The 18879-nt window shown below is 43.8% G+C and overlaps 1 protein-coding gene across 1 annotated transcript in view; it reads left to right on the top strand.

Moving 5' to 3' along the window:
• The first annotated feature begins 3004 nt into the window (after positions 1-3004).
• LOC131266152 (dual specificity calcium/calmodulin-dependent 3',5'-cyclic nucleotide phosphodiesterase 1-like) overlaps positions 3005-18879 on the top strand; it is a 115424-nt gene continuing 99549 nt past the window's right edge. Inside the window, exon 1 of the mRNA XM_058268519.1 lies at positions 3005-3365. Within this exon, the coding sequence (XP_058124502.1) occupies positions 3005-3365 (361 nt within the window). The remainder of the gene's footprint in view (positions 3366-18879) is intronic.

The raw sequence follows: 18879 nt of genomic DNA, 5'->3' as shown, positions 1-18879 counted from the left end.
CTGAATGGCCACCGGTAGTGATTTAATATTTATGAAAAAGTTAGTACTTACAGACTACACTTTTCTGCAGCAAAACAGATTCCAATGGTTCTGGCAGGACACACACACACACACAAACACATTGTTCCCGTTTTCTCGTCCCGCGCCTCGGAGACGCCATCATAATTTTGAACATCAAATTTCATCAAACAAAAGGCGGCCAACAATTTGCCGTTGTGAAATGTTTCCCGTGGCTTTTAACGTTCTTACTTTCTTTTCCCTTCGTCGACGGGTTGGAGAGGAGGGTTGGTGGAGAGAAGAAAAAGCACATGGGACCCCGGGAAAGATGGGTGGATTCTTTTGTTTTTCGCTTTTGCGTGCCGTCCCCAGCGGAGCGATTCCAACTTCTTCTTTGCGGCCAAGTATGCACTTGTGGATTTTCGCGTACGAAGCTTTTCTCGGTTGGCCCCATCAACCTTAACAACCGGTCGCTTCGGTTTTGACCACCAAGAAAAGCTGCCCGTCTTCGGGCGAGGGCACTTTTCCGCGTGCTTCCCGGGGTTCCCGTTGCGTAAAGGGCGGGCAGAACAAAAGGGCCCTCGAAAACTTTGGCACGAAAGTACATGATTACGTGATAAAATATTCACGCACTGACTGCCAGACTGCCATCGTCTTTGGTGGCATTTCGTTCCGAACTCGGCCCGCGGTTACATTTGCCCTATCTTTCGCCAGCCGGAAAGCGAAAAGTTCGAAAAACTCAATTTTTGGCAACATTTTATATAAATAGTGAATTCATCGGTCTCACAAATCCATCGCAGCGAAACTTCCTAGCGAGACGTTTGGGTATTCGTGTTGAAAATAAGGCGTATCCATTTAGACAAGCTTCGCTTTATTAAGCGTCTTTGCATATCTAATGTGATGAGATCAATGGTCTCTTAATTCTAATAACGCCCCCAATTAAAGCCGAGCATCCTCGCAGGCTCACTTTCGAACCTGCATAATTAGACCTGCCTTGGCGTTTTAAGAAACAATTTGCATACTACAAAATATCATCAAACACCATAAAAGAGAGCTTTTCAATTTAGAGGACTAGGTTTGGTAAATATTTTAACATATTATTGACAACCATAAGTTTGGATGAGGTAAACTAATTCTTTACTTACTTTATTCATTTCACTTTGCTAACTAAAAACTTTTACGTTTTTGGATTGCCCAAAATATTTTAACAAACCTATTTCCGTTGCGCTAACGAGCTGAGCGGAAATGAACGAAAAAATTCACAACTGAAATGTAAAACGCAAACAGAGTAATTGCTCCATTTCTCCATTGTACCGACAATGCGCTGCATCAAATGTTGGCAAAGCGTTGGTTTTTCTTTCTCTCATTCAACAACGAGCATCAAAAACAAACCAGCACAATTCGACGCAGTCGGTTACAGGAAATTATAATGGGAGGAAAAAACTTGCCTCAAACAAGCATTCATATTTTCAGCGTGAGTGAAAAAATGTTTCACCGTGATTAAAAGGAAAAGCTAATGGATAACCGTAACTGGTTGTGAGTGGTTCAGAATTGCAATGTGCAATGATGGTTCCGAAGAAATGGCTGCTTTAAGCGGAAAATGTAAAACGTGTATGAAAAGGCCAACGCCATTAGGGATGATAAACACTATTGCTTCAGGAATAATAAGGAAAAATTATTAATAATGTTTTCAACCTAAGTAACACCATCAAATTTCAATACTTTTTCCCAAGCCACATTGAATAAACGACTAGAGCCACCGGAACTGCAGAACAATTGAAACATAATTCCTCTCTACATTCGGGGAGTTCGTGCTCAATGGCCGTTGCTTCAGCATTCGCCGAAATCCGGAGGGCCGTCGAAAATTCCCTTGTGTTTCTCAAGTGCTCATCGTCTAGGATCCTTTCCTCTCGGAGGAAAGCCCCATTTAGGGGAAGCTTTGTTATCCATGCCATCAAAAATAAACCGCAAGACGAACCGAAGGTTTTAATAGTTTTTCCCGACTGCTGCCAGTGGGACGTTTAAAGAACTTTCTCCTCCCGGGAGGAGAATGGTCCTACCGAATGGTAGGAAGATAAAGTAAACCGCTGGCCCAACTTCCCCCTTTTTGCGTTGGAGATCCATTCACCACCAATTCGATCAATAGCAAACGGATGCTATTTGGCAATCGAGGTCCATCCGACGAGGGCGTAATATAATCGCTTTATTTGAACGTCGAATTGATCCCCATCGGAGAGGGTACATTCGCTCGGGTAGGCGAATAGTTGAGGAACCTTGAATTGTCTGAAGACGATGTCGATGGAGTATATGTCTTCCGAATTAAGAAAATAGCCAGCTAATGGTATTCGAGCTGATGATGACGTGAATGTTTGTAGTTGCGGTAAGAGCGATAACTGTTCTCGAATTCGGAAGAACCTACAGAATTGTTGAGGAAAGTGTGGACTATTTTTAGGGACGAATTAATTTAAGTGCACCTCCACTAGGTTAGTCTTACTGTTTACTTATTTTTCAACTGAATTTATTTTAAAACAAATGTAACTATCTTCATAATCTTGATGATATGTTCCGTGCATTTCCCAGGGAAGGGATTAAAAAGTGTTAACAACGAAAATTGTATCCTTTGTGCATCAAATCCGTAGGAAAGTCAGTGACAATAAGTCAATATGACCGACGTAGTGTTTTTTAAAGCAACCCACGCAAGAAATCCAAGCTTTAAACAAACCCGCTCCATCGCATTCGCATTTACATCCGTAAAACTGCAGGATTGGGCGAGATTTACATCCAAGTAACCCTCGATGGAGCCGCCTGGTGCTTGGTAGGAAAAAAACGAGTGCACATCGGCAGCTGTAAATATTGACTTCGGCTCGAAACCGGCTCCCGGAGTGGAGCGCATCACGACTCAGTGAGTGAACGCAGTGAAGTGCGCGGAGGCCGTGTGGGAGGAGGTGGGTGGAAAAAGTTTGCCCAACGGTACGGCGGCGGGAAGGCGGAAGCCGGAAAACGCGCGATGGCAAACCAAGCCAATCAATCATTGAAAAGTAATAATCCTTCGTCAGTGCCACCACCGTCGGCTCCATCCGCGTTGCTGCGCGGTGATGGTGTGCGTGCTGCCATCGCCGTATCGCCGGCCAGCACCATTCGGACGTCACTGATCGACCGCCCGGTTGCGCCGTCGCGCCCCATTTCCCTCCCGATGCCCACCGTCGCCCCGCATTCGCCGGCCGTCGCGATGCCTTCGCGAACTTCTCGCAGCGCCACGCGGTCGAGCGTGGCGTCGAACCCGTTCGTGTCGCAGTCCGCCGGCATGCGGGTGTTCAAGAAGTGCAAAAGTGCCACCTTCCAGATCGATGGACACACCTACACCATAGGTAAGGCCGCAAGGGATGTTTCAGGTCGCTGGGATTTTGGGAGATGACGCCTTCCTCCCGGGAGGGGACCCGTATCAGGCGAAGGGTGGAGGATGGATGTGGGCTTTTCCGTTTCGTGAAACGCACAAGGTCGACCCGCTTACGTCCAGCTTCCAGCCGCGTTTGAGAAGGGTTTGGATAACCTACCCGGGGCGTCATTAATCTTGCGGTGAAACAAATAGCTGTCACACGGCGTGATATGATAACGAACAGATTTGGGATCAACTTCCTCACGCCCGGGAAACTTTCCCCCGTTAACCGACCACTTTCGTCGTGACTCCAGTTTCTGCGGGAGGTACGGAACGGGGAAAAAGAAAACAAACAAGCGAAAGAGTTCGGTGAAACTTTTCCCTCCCAAGACGCACCGCGCGGTAAAAGACTTTCGCCCGAAGATGGACTAAGTTTCATCGCCTCGATGGAAATGTTAAGTAGGAGGAGGACCTTTGATGAGGTACTTCTCGGACGCGTCCAAAACGCGTGGTGGGACATTTGCCGGTTTCGGTGTCCGATAATGATCACCCCAGGGGAGTTTGGATTGGATTGATACAATCAAGAAGTTTGTGCCTCGTTGGAAGGAAAGAGGAGGACGATGGACACGCCAACATCGACATGGGACATAAAAGACCATAGTCAAAGGACAGAAATGGGCATTCTTTTACTTTATTATCGGCAATATTCATGTTAACACGCCATGGTAGTCGGAAAACTTTACACGGGGATTGGTACTTCTGCCACATCAAAGCTATAACTCCGTAATTGCATTGCTTTAGGAGAGGAACCATGTTGGAAACCTTTTCTTACATTATATCAGACACTTTGAAGTATTTAAAGTTTGAATTAAAATTTGAACACTCATTAATGGCCGACTCTTCTCAACATTGATAAACTTTTGTGAAGGAAAATAAACCTGCTCGTGAGTAGTGCTGTGCTTAATGAATCTTTTGGCTAGATTCATTCATATGAATTTTTCACCTAAGATTCATTCAGTTGGATTCATGAATCTTTGTGGATTCGAATCTTCAAAGCTTAATGAATCTTTTGAAACCATAATGAATCTTCATGAATCTTTCATGGATCTGTCACGAATCTCCCCGATTCTTTCATAGGCGTCCCTCGACCCATTTTTGGCTGATGACTTTTCATTAGTTGGTATGTCTTTGAGATTCATAAATCTCTCGACGAAAGATTCATGAATCCCTTAAAAGGTAGAGATTCATTCAGCATCATGAATCTGAATCAAATTTACACAACTCTACTCGTGAATAAAAATTTAGGAAATAAGTCGTCAAAAAACTCTTAAAAAATTGTTTCCACAACGGATTCCATAGTCAAACAATACACATTAAAGATGATTGAACCGGATATAAAACTAGACAGGGTGTTCAGAACAATCATCGCTTGTAAATGGCTCGGCATCCTTCACTCGCTGCGGCATCCGTAGTGTTTCGCTTCGTGCACAGCTGGACACCGTGCCAGCATACATCCATCACGTCGTTATCCGATTGTTATCACCTCCTGCCATCCGTTCTTCCTGCTAACCGACTCCCTGCCCATCCCCGCGCCAGGCGGGCTCAATTTTCAAAAAGGGAACGCTTTTTTTCCGCGCCGTTCCATGACTTCCCATGCGTGAAACACACACACACCGTACTCGGATGGATGGATGGATGGTTGAATGGTTCTTTTCCGTGAGACAAACGACCGGAAAGCAAACTCAAGTGCGCCTTCAACTCGCTCGGTTGTTCGCTCGCGTCATCCACATTTTACGGCGCTTTCCAACCGGCGTTGTGTGAAAAGTGTGAAAAGAAAACAATACACTTACGGTGCCTGCCGTCTCATTTGGCTGGTCATGTTATTTTTTTCTCACTTTGGCTATCTTTTTCCAACCCAGCTTGTATCTATCTACTTCTTTTTTTCCACTCTTCCACCAAAGTTTATCGAACGTTGGCCACGCGCTTCGCTGGCGGGAGATAATTTGCTCAATCACCGTCGGTTAAATTTGTTTGCCAGTTGTTTGTTTGTTTGTCTCCTCGGGTTCGCTTTACCCGATGACAGCATATAGAAACAGGAAGCATGTATGGTTGATGTCCTATTTTTTGTCATAAGTATCTTTTATGCCCTCAGAATAGCGCACTTCACTGAAAATCGTCAGTTATCTTCCCGTGAGTAAAATGTTGCACCATTGATTATTGTTTGCTATTTTGCTATGACGATAAATACAAGATCGATCAAATTAAGGATAACATAATTACACCTGATTAAAGAATAAACAATAAGCATAGAATAAAATCGTTTCTTCGCATGGTGTTGGAGATAAACACAGTTTCCTTCTCATTCAAGGGAGGATAATTTTTTTCTGATTCAGTCGGCATTCAAAACCGGCCCTTTTTTCCTACTTGCTCACCTTAGGATTGATGAAAAATTGATAATCTATTGATTTTCCTAACAAAACGTACATCAACCGAAACGTTTATATGTCAGATTGGGGCAACAAAATTTAAGCTACCAGTTTATCATTCAGGAAGGTCAGACGTTCACTTGAAGCTCATCCGATAAGCATCCCAGACGACGGCATGATTGAATGCATTTGATGTTTAAAAAAACCCTGGGATCCTTATATCCACTGCCAAGATGCTTAATTCGTGCCGAACCTACCGTATCACGCCGAAAAATAGGAAAAACTCTCATAAAAAACATCCCAGACTGATCAAATAAATTGAAGAGAATGATAACGAAAAAATCAATTTCTCATTTTTAAGACAAGGATACCCAAGGGCGGTCAATAAAAAAGAGGATAAAAAAGATACGGCAAGGATACCTTTTGTCCAGCAGCCCTCACCACCGCTCCGTGGTTGCCAGCGTGACGAAGAATTCAATGACGGAATCAATTTTCCCAAAATGTCGAGTCTTCCGTTCTCTTCCACGAATTCATCCCGGAACCGAAACCGAAAAGGGAATTGATATCGAAAGAAACGGCCAGCCCTGAATATTTCGTACAAATCTGTGTGCGGTTCCCCGGGAGCTGTTAGCAACGTGACATCCGGCCACCCTTATTACCACCGGCACTCTCTTACCCCAACCATCGTAGGGTAGAAGCGGCACAGTCTAATCAGATATCGATATCGGAAAATAGAATGAAATCAAGCGACACGTACACTCGCCCTTCCTGTGTTCACATACACACACGTATATATAATCACAGAAAGAAAGCACAAGTAAGGCGATCCGTCGTGGCAAGTGGATTACATCGCTTATCAGTGTGATTTTCCTTATCCGTTTATTACAAAAATGAGAAAACGTTGGTGGACGAGATGTTTTTTCAATTCTCTATTTGAAATGTTAACATGAGAAATATTCTGGTTCGTAGACAAACCACTGACCAACACCCTTGAAATCGGTTCCTTTAAAGGTGTGAATAAACTGACGTAGAAAGCTTTTCTTTAACAATCCAATCCACTGGCCATGCGCTCAAGTACCGAAAACAATTTTCTTCCCGCCAAAATTATGTCAAAATCATGCAAAATGTTATCAAAACCCATTCGGGTCGTGACTTTTTCACCGTTCTGGTTTACACGCTCCCCAAAATGTCAGCATATTTTGAAGGGGAGGCGCACGAACCACAAACTGGATGCCAGATAGCGACGTTCCCCGTACCTTCATCAGTCGCCCCCGCCCCCTCTTTCGCAAGGGTTCTGGCGGAAGAGAAAAAGCCGTCCAACCGTTACGGTTGATGGTAAGTTTGCCCAAACAGACCCCGGCTGGCTTCCGAACGACCGAAGACACTTCTGGAAAAGCAAAACCTTGCCCGGAAAGTGGCTCCTACTGTGTTCCATACATGGGTGTGTGTTTGTGGGTTGTTTACCGGTCGTTTTAGGGTTCGCTAGCGACCCGAGCTGTTCCGCCAGCGGGTCGGGCTCTGTTTTAGCGCGAGCGGAGAAAATCTAATTTCGACTTGCATGTTATTCAATTTCGCAGTGATTCTAATGAATGAAATTATAGATTACACGTACAGTTTGGCAGCGATTCTCGGGGGCGGAAATAACTCACCGGGGCGTGGAAAGAACGAACAACATGCCCGACCGGGGTAAAAGCAACACCAGTTCGGAACACCGTCCTGTCCCGTGTGGAGTGATGTCGAGCTTAGCGGTATGCCGCACGTGCATAAGCTCCATGAACGAACCGACAATAAAGAGGCATTAATTTATTGAAGGAATTAAACTGCAAGGTATTGCGCATATTGAGTGAAAAATGTTGCTCGGGATTAAGTGGAAAATTCTTGGGCCCCTCCCCTAACGGCGTGAAAATAGCAAACGGAAGGTATACCGACAAGAAAATCCTCGTAGAAACATCCCAGCGCTTTAGTTTTTGGGGTACCGTTAGGAAGCAAAGCAACAACCTAACTCATCTGAACGCAATCTTTAAGCCAGGGTAAATCCCTAACGCTTTCTACATTGGATGTGTACCAAGAGCTAAGAGATTGTTTAAGATTGTTTGAGATTGTTTTAGTTATTTTCCACTCGAATGAAATAAGTTTTCAAGTCGATGGTGTGAATAAATATAGCTAAAATATTCTTATTTAAAAACCAACGGTGAAAGGTAAAAAAGCGCCCTCTTTTAATAACCTAAATATATTTAATTCTTATCACTCTAAACAATAAAGCAAAAAAGAGTGTAAAAACTAGTTTGGTTCTTAAAAAGCGCGCGTGGAATTAATAGAACACTCCATATTGATTCGGTTGCATTTTTATTCCCCTTTCCACCTGGGAAACATTCTTGTACGCCAACGATGAGTTGCCAGCTTTAGCTTTAGCCCTTCCCCGAAGGGATCAAAACGAGAGTGTTCCCAAGGCAGTCCCTCGGCAAAAGAATTGAGAAAAACCCTCGCGAAGGACTGCGTGAAAGCGATCGATCCACACCGGAGTGCCGGAGACTTATCGCTCATCATTTTTCCAAACGGCTCGCCACTTCCATTCGCCAGCATCGACCTCGCTTTATCCTTTAAAAAAAAACCGCTTCTGTTTTTTCTATCCATCCAATCCCCATTTCCCAAAGTCACCCTTCTGCGTAGAGGAATGTGCAGCTAAAATGGGGGAGACAAAAGAATGGTTTTGTTTTATTTACAGCTTTGCTCTATATTAAACATTCCATAGTTTGCAATTTAGATGACACTGCTGACGAGGGGAAGGGGGAATGGGAGAGACTGTCGGTTCGGATGGGTCGGGTTGGCATCAAATTGTGATGATGAAGTCAGAGCTGCGCAATGCAGAAAGGACGACGGTATGGAATGGAATGTTATAGACCAAACCGTGTTCCCAGCGTCAAGTGATCTCCAGTGTACTACTTTCAAGGTTGGAGAGTTTTCTGTACGGGAAGCTCGGGTGAAAGTGGAGTCGTTGCGTGCCGTAGAACCACGAACGAGTTGGCAAGCTTGCTTGAATCTCATTACGGACCTAGCAGTTGCCTAACGAAGAAGTATTTTAAAGAGTCCGCCGGGAGGAGCATCAAGTGTTGAGTAGCATTGCGCTTCGTTACTTTGAGTTTCCCGACGCATAATTTAATATTCATTGCATCACTGAGAGCGAGCAGGAGAGAAAGAGAGCTAAAGAGAGATGTAATATTTTTAACCAATCTTTCGCGTTCTTCAAAATTAAATATTTCAGAAACCACACAATGAAATTAAAAACACGTTTTCTTTTATTTTCAGGTAAGCAACAGTAGCTCCGCGGTACATGGTAAATATGCAATGTATTCTACAGCATATGTATCTAGAGATTATATTTAATTCAACAATTTTAACCACCTCATAACACGAAAAACAAACTAAAAATCTTAAAAACGTGTGTTCCACAGCAAAGGCGTTACAAATCTGTGAATTGAGCGTTCTACTTTAAATCGAGGCGTGTCGAGGTGTGACTAAAGCCCAAACCTATGATATCTTTAGCTTCACACGAGTTACCAAATGCTTTGGCTGGTAAACACTTGGAGATGATCCTTTTCAACGTAAAGGAAGCTGCTCGTGGCTATAAATGAGGTACACTTCCAGCAGGTTTTATTATCGTATGTGCTTCTGAACCGGAAGCTTAGTCGAATGGAACATGTCGGTGCTCGTTCTATACGTGACCCGTATACCAGCATGCTTTCCAGTAGTTTGATCTAGTTTTTATCTTTATTTTTAAACGGCAAACCATCTGGGTAGTTTCGATAATTATTTCGAAAATTCATAAGAAGTCTTTATATTAAAAAATCGATTTATTCAGCAAGCATAAGTTTCAGTTTGAAAAACAGCTCTGAAAATAACAAGAGCAGCCTTTAAAATGCAATTAAGCCGTGTGTGAATACATTGTTCGCTTCAAGGTTTCCCCTGGTTCACACCCGCAAGACCCTCAACAGTCGCCGTTCGACAGCCGGAAAGACAAAGTTTTCCGCTCACTATCGAAAATTTGTCATCAAAAAAGGGATGAAAAGAGTGATATAATGCCCGTGCAAAGTTTGGCACTGGCCTCGGGCGGAAACCACTCCGTCCACCGATGCGCCACCCATTCAGGGGGCCGAAAATTTATTTCTTTAATAAAACCGTGTTCGAACACGCTGGCGCAAATGTCACACGAGGGTCAAACGGGGTGGGATTTAACGAACGACAAAGCTTCCCACCGCACACCTCTCGAGATTTATTTCACAGCTTTGTTCGTGATTTTCCGACAAGTATGTGACAGTTTAGTTTATCGTGTTGCCAGGAGGGTTTGCCATTGAAAGGGGAGAATTTTACCTTTAATGAATGAGTTTAAATTGTCATCATATATTTTTTCTTGATTGGTCAAAAAGCTTGTTCTAAAAATCGTAGTACATGAGACCTCTACCAGTTATGCAAATAATTCATGCTTTACATTTTTAATCACCCAAGACTCATACCTTCAAACACTGAATGGACTGCTCAAAGTGATTTAATAATCGGTCGCTACCCTACCATCAATTACGGTGCCTGGCAATCCATCAAGTACCGGTCCAGCTTCCCAGCAGTTGATCCACAATTAAACTCCATTGCCGTAGCGATTCTGACAAATTGTAATTGCTAGGATAAAGGTGTGCTTGAGAAACGGTGCGGCTAAATCCCGGCTCTTCATCCCCGGCTGGTTTCCAGGGTCCATTTTCGCTCCGCCTCATGTGACACTGTGCTTCGTGCGATACAAGCTTTCATCGCATCCATCGTAAATCCTCGCTAGACTGTTTTTCAGTTCGACCTAGGACAAAACGCGGGATGCAGGGATGGTAATGGAGCGAGGGATACGGTTAGCTTCCGTCAGTCGGTGCAGCTCCGGAATGGACACTTAATCCGTAAGTGAAACATTTAATCCGTATTACATTTACCCAGCATCACTGGGTTGCCGCTAGGAAAGTGTCCTCTTTCTGTCATGTGAAATAGAAAAACCCAACGGCATGCCAGGCGATGCTTACAAAGCAGAGGTGCGGAATTTGCTCCACAAGGTTGTGCAATTTCCTCTTTTATTTTCTACATCCTCACTACGTTTTGTTTGAGACACAGTCAAAAGATTAAGGCAAATTACCGAGATGTACAAATAAGTCACAAATGTGTAGAAAAACGAATCGTGTTGAGTGTATTTTTCCACTTTGAACTAATGAAAAAGAGCCCAAAACATATGTTTCTTTCACTTCATTTCATTTCCACGTTAAAAAGCTTTCAAACTGAGAGCTGCCTTAAATCTAATTCATTCTGTTTTTCATTCGTTTTTTCAACGTCAGATTGAGAAATCGTAGACAAATATCATAAAACAATCGTGTAATTGAAAACAATAAACAAAAGAACTCAATAAAAATAAAACCATGAATGCTTACACATTTGGCAATATATTATTGTATCCATTCAATCAGAATATGCATTAATGATTCATGCTCAATCAAACCATTAAACGCTTATAAACAAGCTTTCGAGTGCGATGGATTTTTAATGCATTCCACAAAAAGAAAGCGTGTTGGCGGGAAAGGAAAACTCTTCATTCCACGAACGGCGGTGCTCGAGATTTTTTTTCTAGCAAAAGTTCAAAATCTCAAGAAGGGTTCGCAGCAAATGGTGAGCAAAAAATAAATCATCATGTAAATCACGTTCCTACCCGGGGCGCAACCTGTTGAAAATGCTTATGAGTGCTTTCGCAAACGCAAACGACTCGCTCGCTGGGTGGGGTGTAACAGAAAAAAAAAGAAAAAACGACCAACAAAAGCATAAGGCGCCACGTGCCTGAACCCGTAGACAAATTTCCCTTTCAACCCCATTTTAAACATGCTTTTTGTCCTTCCGTTTTTTGTATGTACCGAAACATAAATCTGCTCCAAAACACATTCCAGGACCTCCGTTGTTGCGGTTCACCAAATCAGATCGATTGATTTGAGAGCACTTAGAAAAACTCATTTGAAATAAAACCAATAGAACCCACACGCAAAAGTGCTTTAGACTTCCGAAATCGTCTGTGATGGGGCACACGGATGTGAGTTGATACACAAGAGGTCGATATATATAGCTTTCAAGAAAACATTTGGCCTGAGGGAAGGATATTAAAGTAAACTATTTCCTTTTAACTACTTTGCTAGAGAAATATGAATCTACCGATATTTTATTATCTCATTTCAACAAACCACATGATATCAATTCCCTTGTTTGCAAATAGTCAGTTTAACGCCGTTCTACTTGAATCGTTCTTCAACAGCTCTCTTTATCTAGTTTGTGAGGAAACTCGTTTTTAATGAAACCAAATGAAGAACAATCAGGAACATCAGTCTAGGGGAAAACTTTTCTGACTCGTTGTCGTAAGAAAATTAACAATCCTTTTTTTAAATTATCCTTAAACAACCAGAAATCTATTACGGATATTTATCAAATACGGTCGTTGTAGCGAAGAAACTCAAAATCGAAAAGCTAGACCTTTACCTTATCCAGGGCAACAGTTGGACGTCATTAACAAAACTAGTTGATTACTCAATTCGCAAGAGTAATCTAACTGATGGAATTAATTAAAATTCTCGAAACTTTTCTTTCGTTATTTATTCAAAAGCTTTGTATAGGATTGGCTGTTGGCTTTGGTTCCTTTTTTTTACTGAACTAAAACTTGCTAGTTCTTCACGTCCACGGCACGTGGCACGGTCCACGGTCGATGGTTCCTGTTTCCGACCCACGCCAACTCCAACAACTGCTACCAGCAGCTTTACGCCGGCCAAACCCACACAAAGCGAGATGCAATTCAGAATGCAGTTAATTGTCTGTCAAAAGCCTTTCCAGCGTCAGCGGCGGTTTTAATTGAAACGGGCAGCAGAGCATCTCCCCGGAAACGTCAGACCGTCGGCTTGAATAGAATACTATACAGTGTATATTCCGGGACGAGTCTTTGAGCTTCGTAGCTTCGTACGGAGTTGGTTTCATTCATTCCGTCCGCTGGACGTGGATGGTCAATTATTCAATGAATTGCGCATGAAGGAATAAATTATTTGGCAAAAGAAAAACGATGCAATCGAAAGCGAAGCAAAACAAAAATCTGCACCAAATGAATTAAAGTGTCGAGCGTTTTTGTTTACTTTTAATTCCCGGTTGGTCAATGCGGAAGAGTTTCAATATTTCACCACCAGTAAAACTGACTGTGGTTATACAATTTCACCATCAAATTTACAACCAACATTTAAGTGCCTACTGATGTTGTTTAATTTCCACTGGATAACATATGTTCGAGGTACGAAGCGTTGAATCGAATTGATTAGATCAATAACTTTCTCGGACCCGGGACTGTTAACTGTTTCACTCCCAGCAGCGCCACTAAAAATACACTCCAGCACACTTTCCCGTGCAGCGTCGCGGAAAAATCATTATGCACCATTTGCGGAAAACTAATTAGCCCATCTGTCACGTGGTCTGCCAGGCGGGGATAGGTCAGGCGCGTAGGTCAAACTGCCAGCGGCACTCATGAGAGCAAGAGATTTTTCGCTGAGATTTTTCCGCCATTCATTCGGCCGCTTTTGCTGCTGGCGACCACCCGGTGGAAAAGCGTTAGCAACCTGTTGCTCGCCAAAGTTTAGTGAGATTTCCACCGGAGTCGAACGCGTGAGAGAAACGAGAGAGTTTTTCCACGTGAAGAAAACGAAGGAAGGGAGCGTTGGAGCAGCTTTTCCAATGCTCCATTGGAAAGCTTTATGGTGACAGGACATGAAACATGTTGTGAGCTTTTATAGCAACATTAACATGAAAGCTTAAAGTTTAGCTTTGTCAAGGGGAAGTTCAAAAAGCTCCAGCGAAAAGGCCTTTTTTGAAAAACTAACGACCACACAGTTTACAGGCGGTTATATTTACATAAAAATAATTTATTATCATAAAACTATTAACTACATTTTTATACTATGATAAGATAAATGCATTGCACAACAAACTGTTTAGCAAACTTCGTACTTTGTTGTTCGATTTAGCTTTGTTTAATGATGGATAACCTGTGTCCGTGTCCTTTTATGACCGAAAACATAAACAACAACACATGTCAGTATCGATATAATCAATCAAGTAAACACCACCAATTACGACGTACCTTCCATTGTATGGCGACAAGTGGTGTCGGTCAGAGAATGATGCTGTCAGGACTTGTTTCACAACGATTTTGATTGGCCTTAAGTGCATGTGAATCGACTGCATGATGCTTCTCTTCGCCATTGTTATTTCGGCTCCATTTCGATTCGCTTCAATCGAGTTGCTACTTCATCGAAACCAAACGACAGATCGTTCAATAAGAAAGAGATAAAAAGCTCCAACAAAATCGCCGGTTGTGGTCGAACAACACTTTTGGTAGTGTTCCAACCGTGAACGCAATGTTGCGCTTTGCAGCGCGGTTGGACACCAGAAACAAAACAACGTAAAAAAAACCCTCAAAAGTCAAACTGCAACCGGCAAAAACGAAAAACCGGTTCCAGCAACCGAACCGCAAGACGGCACATATTTCATCAATATTTATTTTCTCACTCTCCTCGATGTGTGCGCGCGGTGTGCGAAGGATAATTATGTCGGTGGACAAACCCGGCGTCCGGGGTGAGTGTTGGAGCCGGGAGGCATGGAAGGACTCGTGCCGTACGTTGCGTGCTGTTGTGCAGCAGTCTCCCAGCCCCCGCGTGATTGCCCCAATGGTAGGAGATCAGCAGCATTATGCAGAAGAGTGAGGAAAATAAGAATAACAAAATGCAACTTGCCACACCACACTCGAGACCGCTCCGAGGGCCAACCGGGGGAAGCGTGCAGAGTTGGCAATGTTTTGCGTATCGCCGGACACTAATTGGCTTAATACCAGTCACTTTGGACTGATTACCAACGAACATGTGTAAGAAACTTACCGGGGGGAGATGTTTCAAGCAGATTATTTGAAAAGATAATCGCCTTTGCGGAAGGTTCAAACGTAAACCGTGAATGCAAAAAAGTGCGACGATCTGATGAGCTTTTGATTTTCAACACCGATTAAAATGATGAGCAATTAGTGTGCGATTAAGTGGGTTGTTAAATTTTTAGTTGCTAAAAAAGTGTTTGACACTAAAACATGTTTTATTCCATGACTCTCTTCATGAAATGTGTGTCAAGAGACACTAGTAAAGGCAAACAATTGTAAAACCCCCACGTTAATCTGTTAATCCACTTCTACTCTCAATGTCACCGGTCCAAACGAAAACAATGCTGCCCTTTTCGAAGGGTTTGCCTTGTGTTGAAAACTAAACTATTAAACGTCGAGCTGCACACTTCAACAAACACCGAAAAACAGGTCCTCACTGTGTAATTCAGAGCTTTTCACGGCATCGAAACAGAAACCTCCTCCTGGCACGTGGTGAAGGGCCGCCAACGGCGACATAAAAACGAAAACAAAACAACATGGTAGCCGTTTTTGAGTGTCTCCCGCCTGTTGGGCAGCACCTGACCACTATCGGTGTCAATCTATCTCGTGTCAAAACGCGTCCAAACCAGACGAATGAAAAAAAAAACGGAGGTGGTTGTTAACACGTGGAAAAAATGCGTACTGATTTGATCGGGAGACCCCAAACGACAGTTGCTTTTCAGCGCGACCGGCCCGCAAAAGGGCACGGATAGAAAGGGAATTCAATGGCGCCGATCGCCATGGTGATGAAGTGGAGCTATTTTTATATCCCTTAAGCATAAGAAAAAATGCTGGAAACCTAACCCTTGCACCGGTGGAAGGTATGGGGCAGCTTCTGAAGTGTGTCGTTCAGCTGGTGGTAGATTATCTTAGGCTCGAAGGTTGTTTGGCTCAGTGAAATTACCTTAACAACTGGCTTCAAAAGAGATTGTAAAAATATTTGTTCACCAGACAATTGGCAGATGAAAATAAATATTATTTCATATTTTAAAGCTTTCCAACGGCTTATGATACTAACATGGTTAGATATTAAAATATTGAATTTTTAAACATGAACCAGCTAACGGTGATTAAAGGTCAGCCATGGACCAACAGCTCTCCCAGGGCGTAGAACTATCTCGGCTGAAAAGAGCATCTAAAACCAACTCCGACAAGTCACGGGGCAAGCCTCGAAGCCTCGGCAGTATCGCAACAATATGCCAGCGTTAATTAATATGTGCTAATCCAGCACCCAATCCGCCGCAAGGTGTTGGAGCAGAAGGAGAGCCGTATTTGTAGACCTAACCCGCCACACGCCAGAGACCCCTCCCCCCGTTTTTTGAATCCCAACCCCCCCAACGGACGAAAGGATCGGAATGAAAAATTGATTCATTACCCGCCACGAGCGCCACGCAAAATGGTTCGAACGATCCCTCTTGCCGCCACCTGCCTCAAACCTTCTCACGACGCTTCCTCCCGAGGCCACGATCACGCGTCCTTCCTTCGCGGCCTTTCCCATTCGCCAATCTAACGCCACGGGGCCTCCCCACACACGAGCCCGGGGTGGCTTTTCGCGTGCAACATTAATGTGCGTGTCATGAGCGACAAAAGAAGCAAAAGATACGGAGCTTGAGTTAAAAGCACTCCCATGTGCTTCGCCATCGGGGTGAAGATCGGGCACAGCACGGTTGCGTGTGTCACCAGTAATGATCGCGAAGATATGTGCTTTGTTTTTTTTTCCTGTTGCCTATTTTGCCTCGACTCGATGCAGTTCTTTTTCACATCCGAAAACGACCGTCCACCAACGAACATATCATTTCTTGCATCTCAATCTAGGTAATGAGCGACGTACACGTTAAGTTAAGTTTGTCCCTTAAGAGAATAACAATTTAATCACCCGACGAAGTTTTATGATTTTTCATTTTATAGGCGATAACTTGTTTAGTCTTTGGGCCAACATACTTGGCGACTAAAACACCATTAAACCGAAGGTGTATTTGTTTTGAACATTAAAAGTCCAAACTGTGCGAGATTTATCTCTAAATTCCTCTTGGTTTATGACGTAAAAATATATTTTAATGAATCTCTGCATCCAACGGATCCCCCCATGAGATAATGTTTACGATTCTTTTAAATCGTGTTATCATCACTAAAGAAAAATATGGATTTTACCCACATTAAATCCCTCTTCATTTTTCCCATTTCCAGTCACGTTTCGGTTAAATCTCACAACACGACAGGCGACGGAGCTAAGCTCCGTTTTGTATCTAATCGCTTCGCTGAGATAATCAATTATCAGTATTTTGCCATTCAAACATCCCACCTGTCAGCATCATGCTCACACGTTTCGAGCGTAAAAGTTCACATGAAGAATAATAAAAACACAAAAAAAAACTGGCAAAACAGGGGCCCTCTCCACCCGGTCTCCATTTAATAACGTTAAATATGACAAAGCTACAAATCAAAATAAGTGAACGTGAGAGGGATAAGCAGAACAAACAACGCTACGAACAAAAAAGAAAAGAGGGAAAAATAACATACTGCCAGGCGCGGGGTACACAAATGCCCACCCCAAATGCATAAACAGCATGCACCCCACGTGTGCCGAACGAGAAAAAGAAGGTCTAAAGGTTCGCGTGCCCCCCCTCAAGCCGGTGTGTGTGTGTGTGTGTGTGTTTGGGTGCTTGAAACCTTTTTTCGCTACCTTTTTCTCGCCCGGTTCAACTCGGTTATCTCAGTGGGTTGTGAGGGGGCGGGAACGGGAGGTGGGCAAAGTAGGTGAGAAGTGGTCATGCGCACGCGTACGGCACGACGTCACTTGCGCAGACGCCAAATCACGGTTCGAACGAACCGCCACCGGTTGCCGGTACTTAATCTTACCAACTCCACCGACACACACACACACACACACCCTCCGTCGCCGAGGGTGGCTTGCAACGCGGGCGACAAAACCCGCCGAAGCTTGCAGCATCCGACGGTCAACCCTTCGGTGGCCAACGCTCTCGAGTGGAGATCGATTTTAAAAATTGAAAGAGGGGTTTTACAACTAGTTCGATTAGACATTAACGTTATGAACGATTTTTGTCTTCATTAAAATGTAGACTAGTATTAATATTAGAAATATTTAGGCAACACATAGTTGATCCCTTTTGAAAAAAATCGGGCTTTTACTTTAAGCTCCAGTCAACAAAGTGAAGGTTCCTTTAGGAATTAAATTCGCAAACATGTTCTATCAGAAATATGTTCTTAACACTTTTTAAAAATATTAAAACAAACGTTAGTGAATCTTCAAGTTCCAGCCAACAACATAATCGGTCTCTTAAGAGTTACCATGGAAGATGATGAATTGATGGAGTAACCAGTCTCCAGGGGAGCGCTACCTTCGCCCTCACACACCCTCCCCGCCACACAAACCACAACAATACCAACATCATCAGCAGCAGCAACGCCACCGGGTTGGCCACAAAACATCATTAAACTGCAATGCTTACGCCACGACCAGGCGAATAAAATTGTTTCGATTCGATCAGAAACCCCGCAAGGGTGTTCGGTTCACTGCAGGCTGCGCAGCGATCGTTCACTCGGCCACGGTTCACGCGGTTCACTTGATCGTGGCCGTCCGGCGCAACAGGGATTCGAGATTCCGCCCCGTTTGGGGACAAGAAGTTCAGTTTAAGTTTTTACTGCAACTCGAGCGCACACCTCGAGCCGTTTCGCGTTGGTGTCGTTGGCGAACGCAACCGTCGTTAAGGCTTCCGACCGTCCTTTTGTTGTCGTTAAAAGAGGTCAATCTTGTGGTTAAAACAATCAAAACAAAAATCCCCCACCGTGTGTGTGCTCTAAACATGTGCGTGCACTATTAAACCCGCCCGTTTCGTTCGCGTGTTGATTAGTTTTCGCTCGGGTTCGCAGAAATATTTCCCAAATTCCCACCCCGTGCAAAGGCAAAGGTTTGCGGTGCGAAAAGGGCAGAGTGCCGTTGGGACAGCCTTACCCAGATCAGGTTCTCCCACGTTCCGGCGTAAGGGCGCTTCACGGTGATCACGTGCAGCGCTGTATGGCGCAAAACCGCGGCGAAAAGGAAAAAAAAGAGCAAACAACGA

Source organism: Anopheles coustani, chromosome 2 (assembly GCF_943734705.1).
Source record: "Anopheles coustani chromosome 2, idAnoCousDA_361_x.2, whole genome shotgun sequence".
In the NCBI taxonomy this organism is placed as follows: Eukaryota; Metazoa; Arthropoda; class Insecta; order Diptera; family Culicidae; genus Anopheles; species Anopheles coustani.
This window is presented reverse-complemented; position numbering and strand designations above follow the sequence as displayed.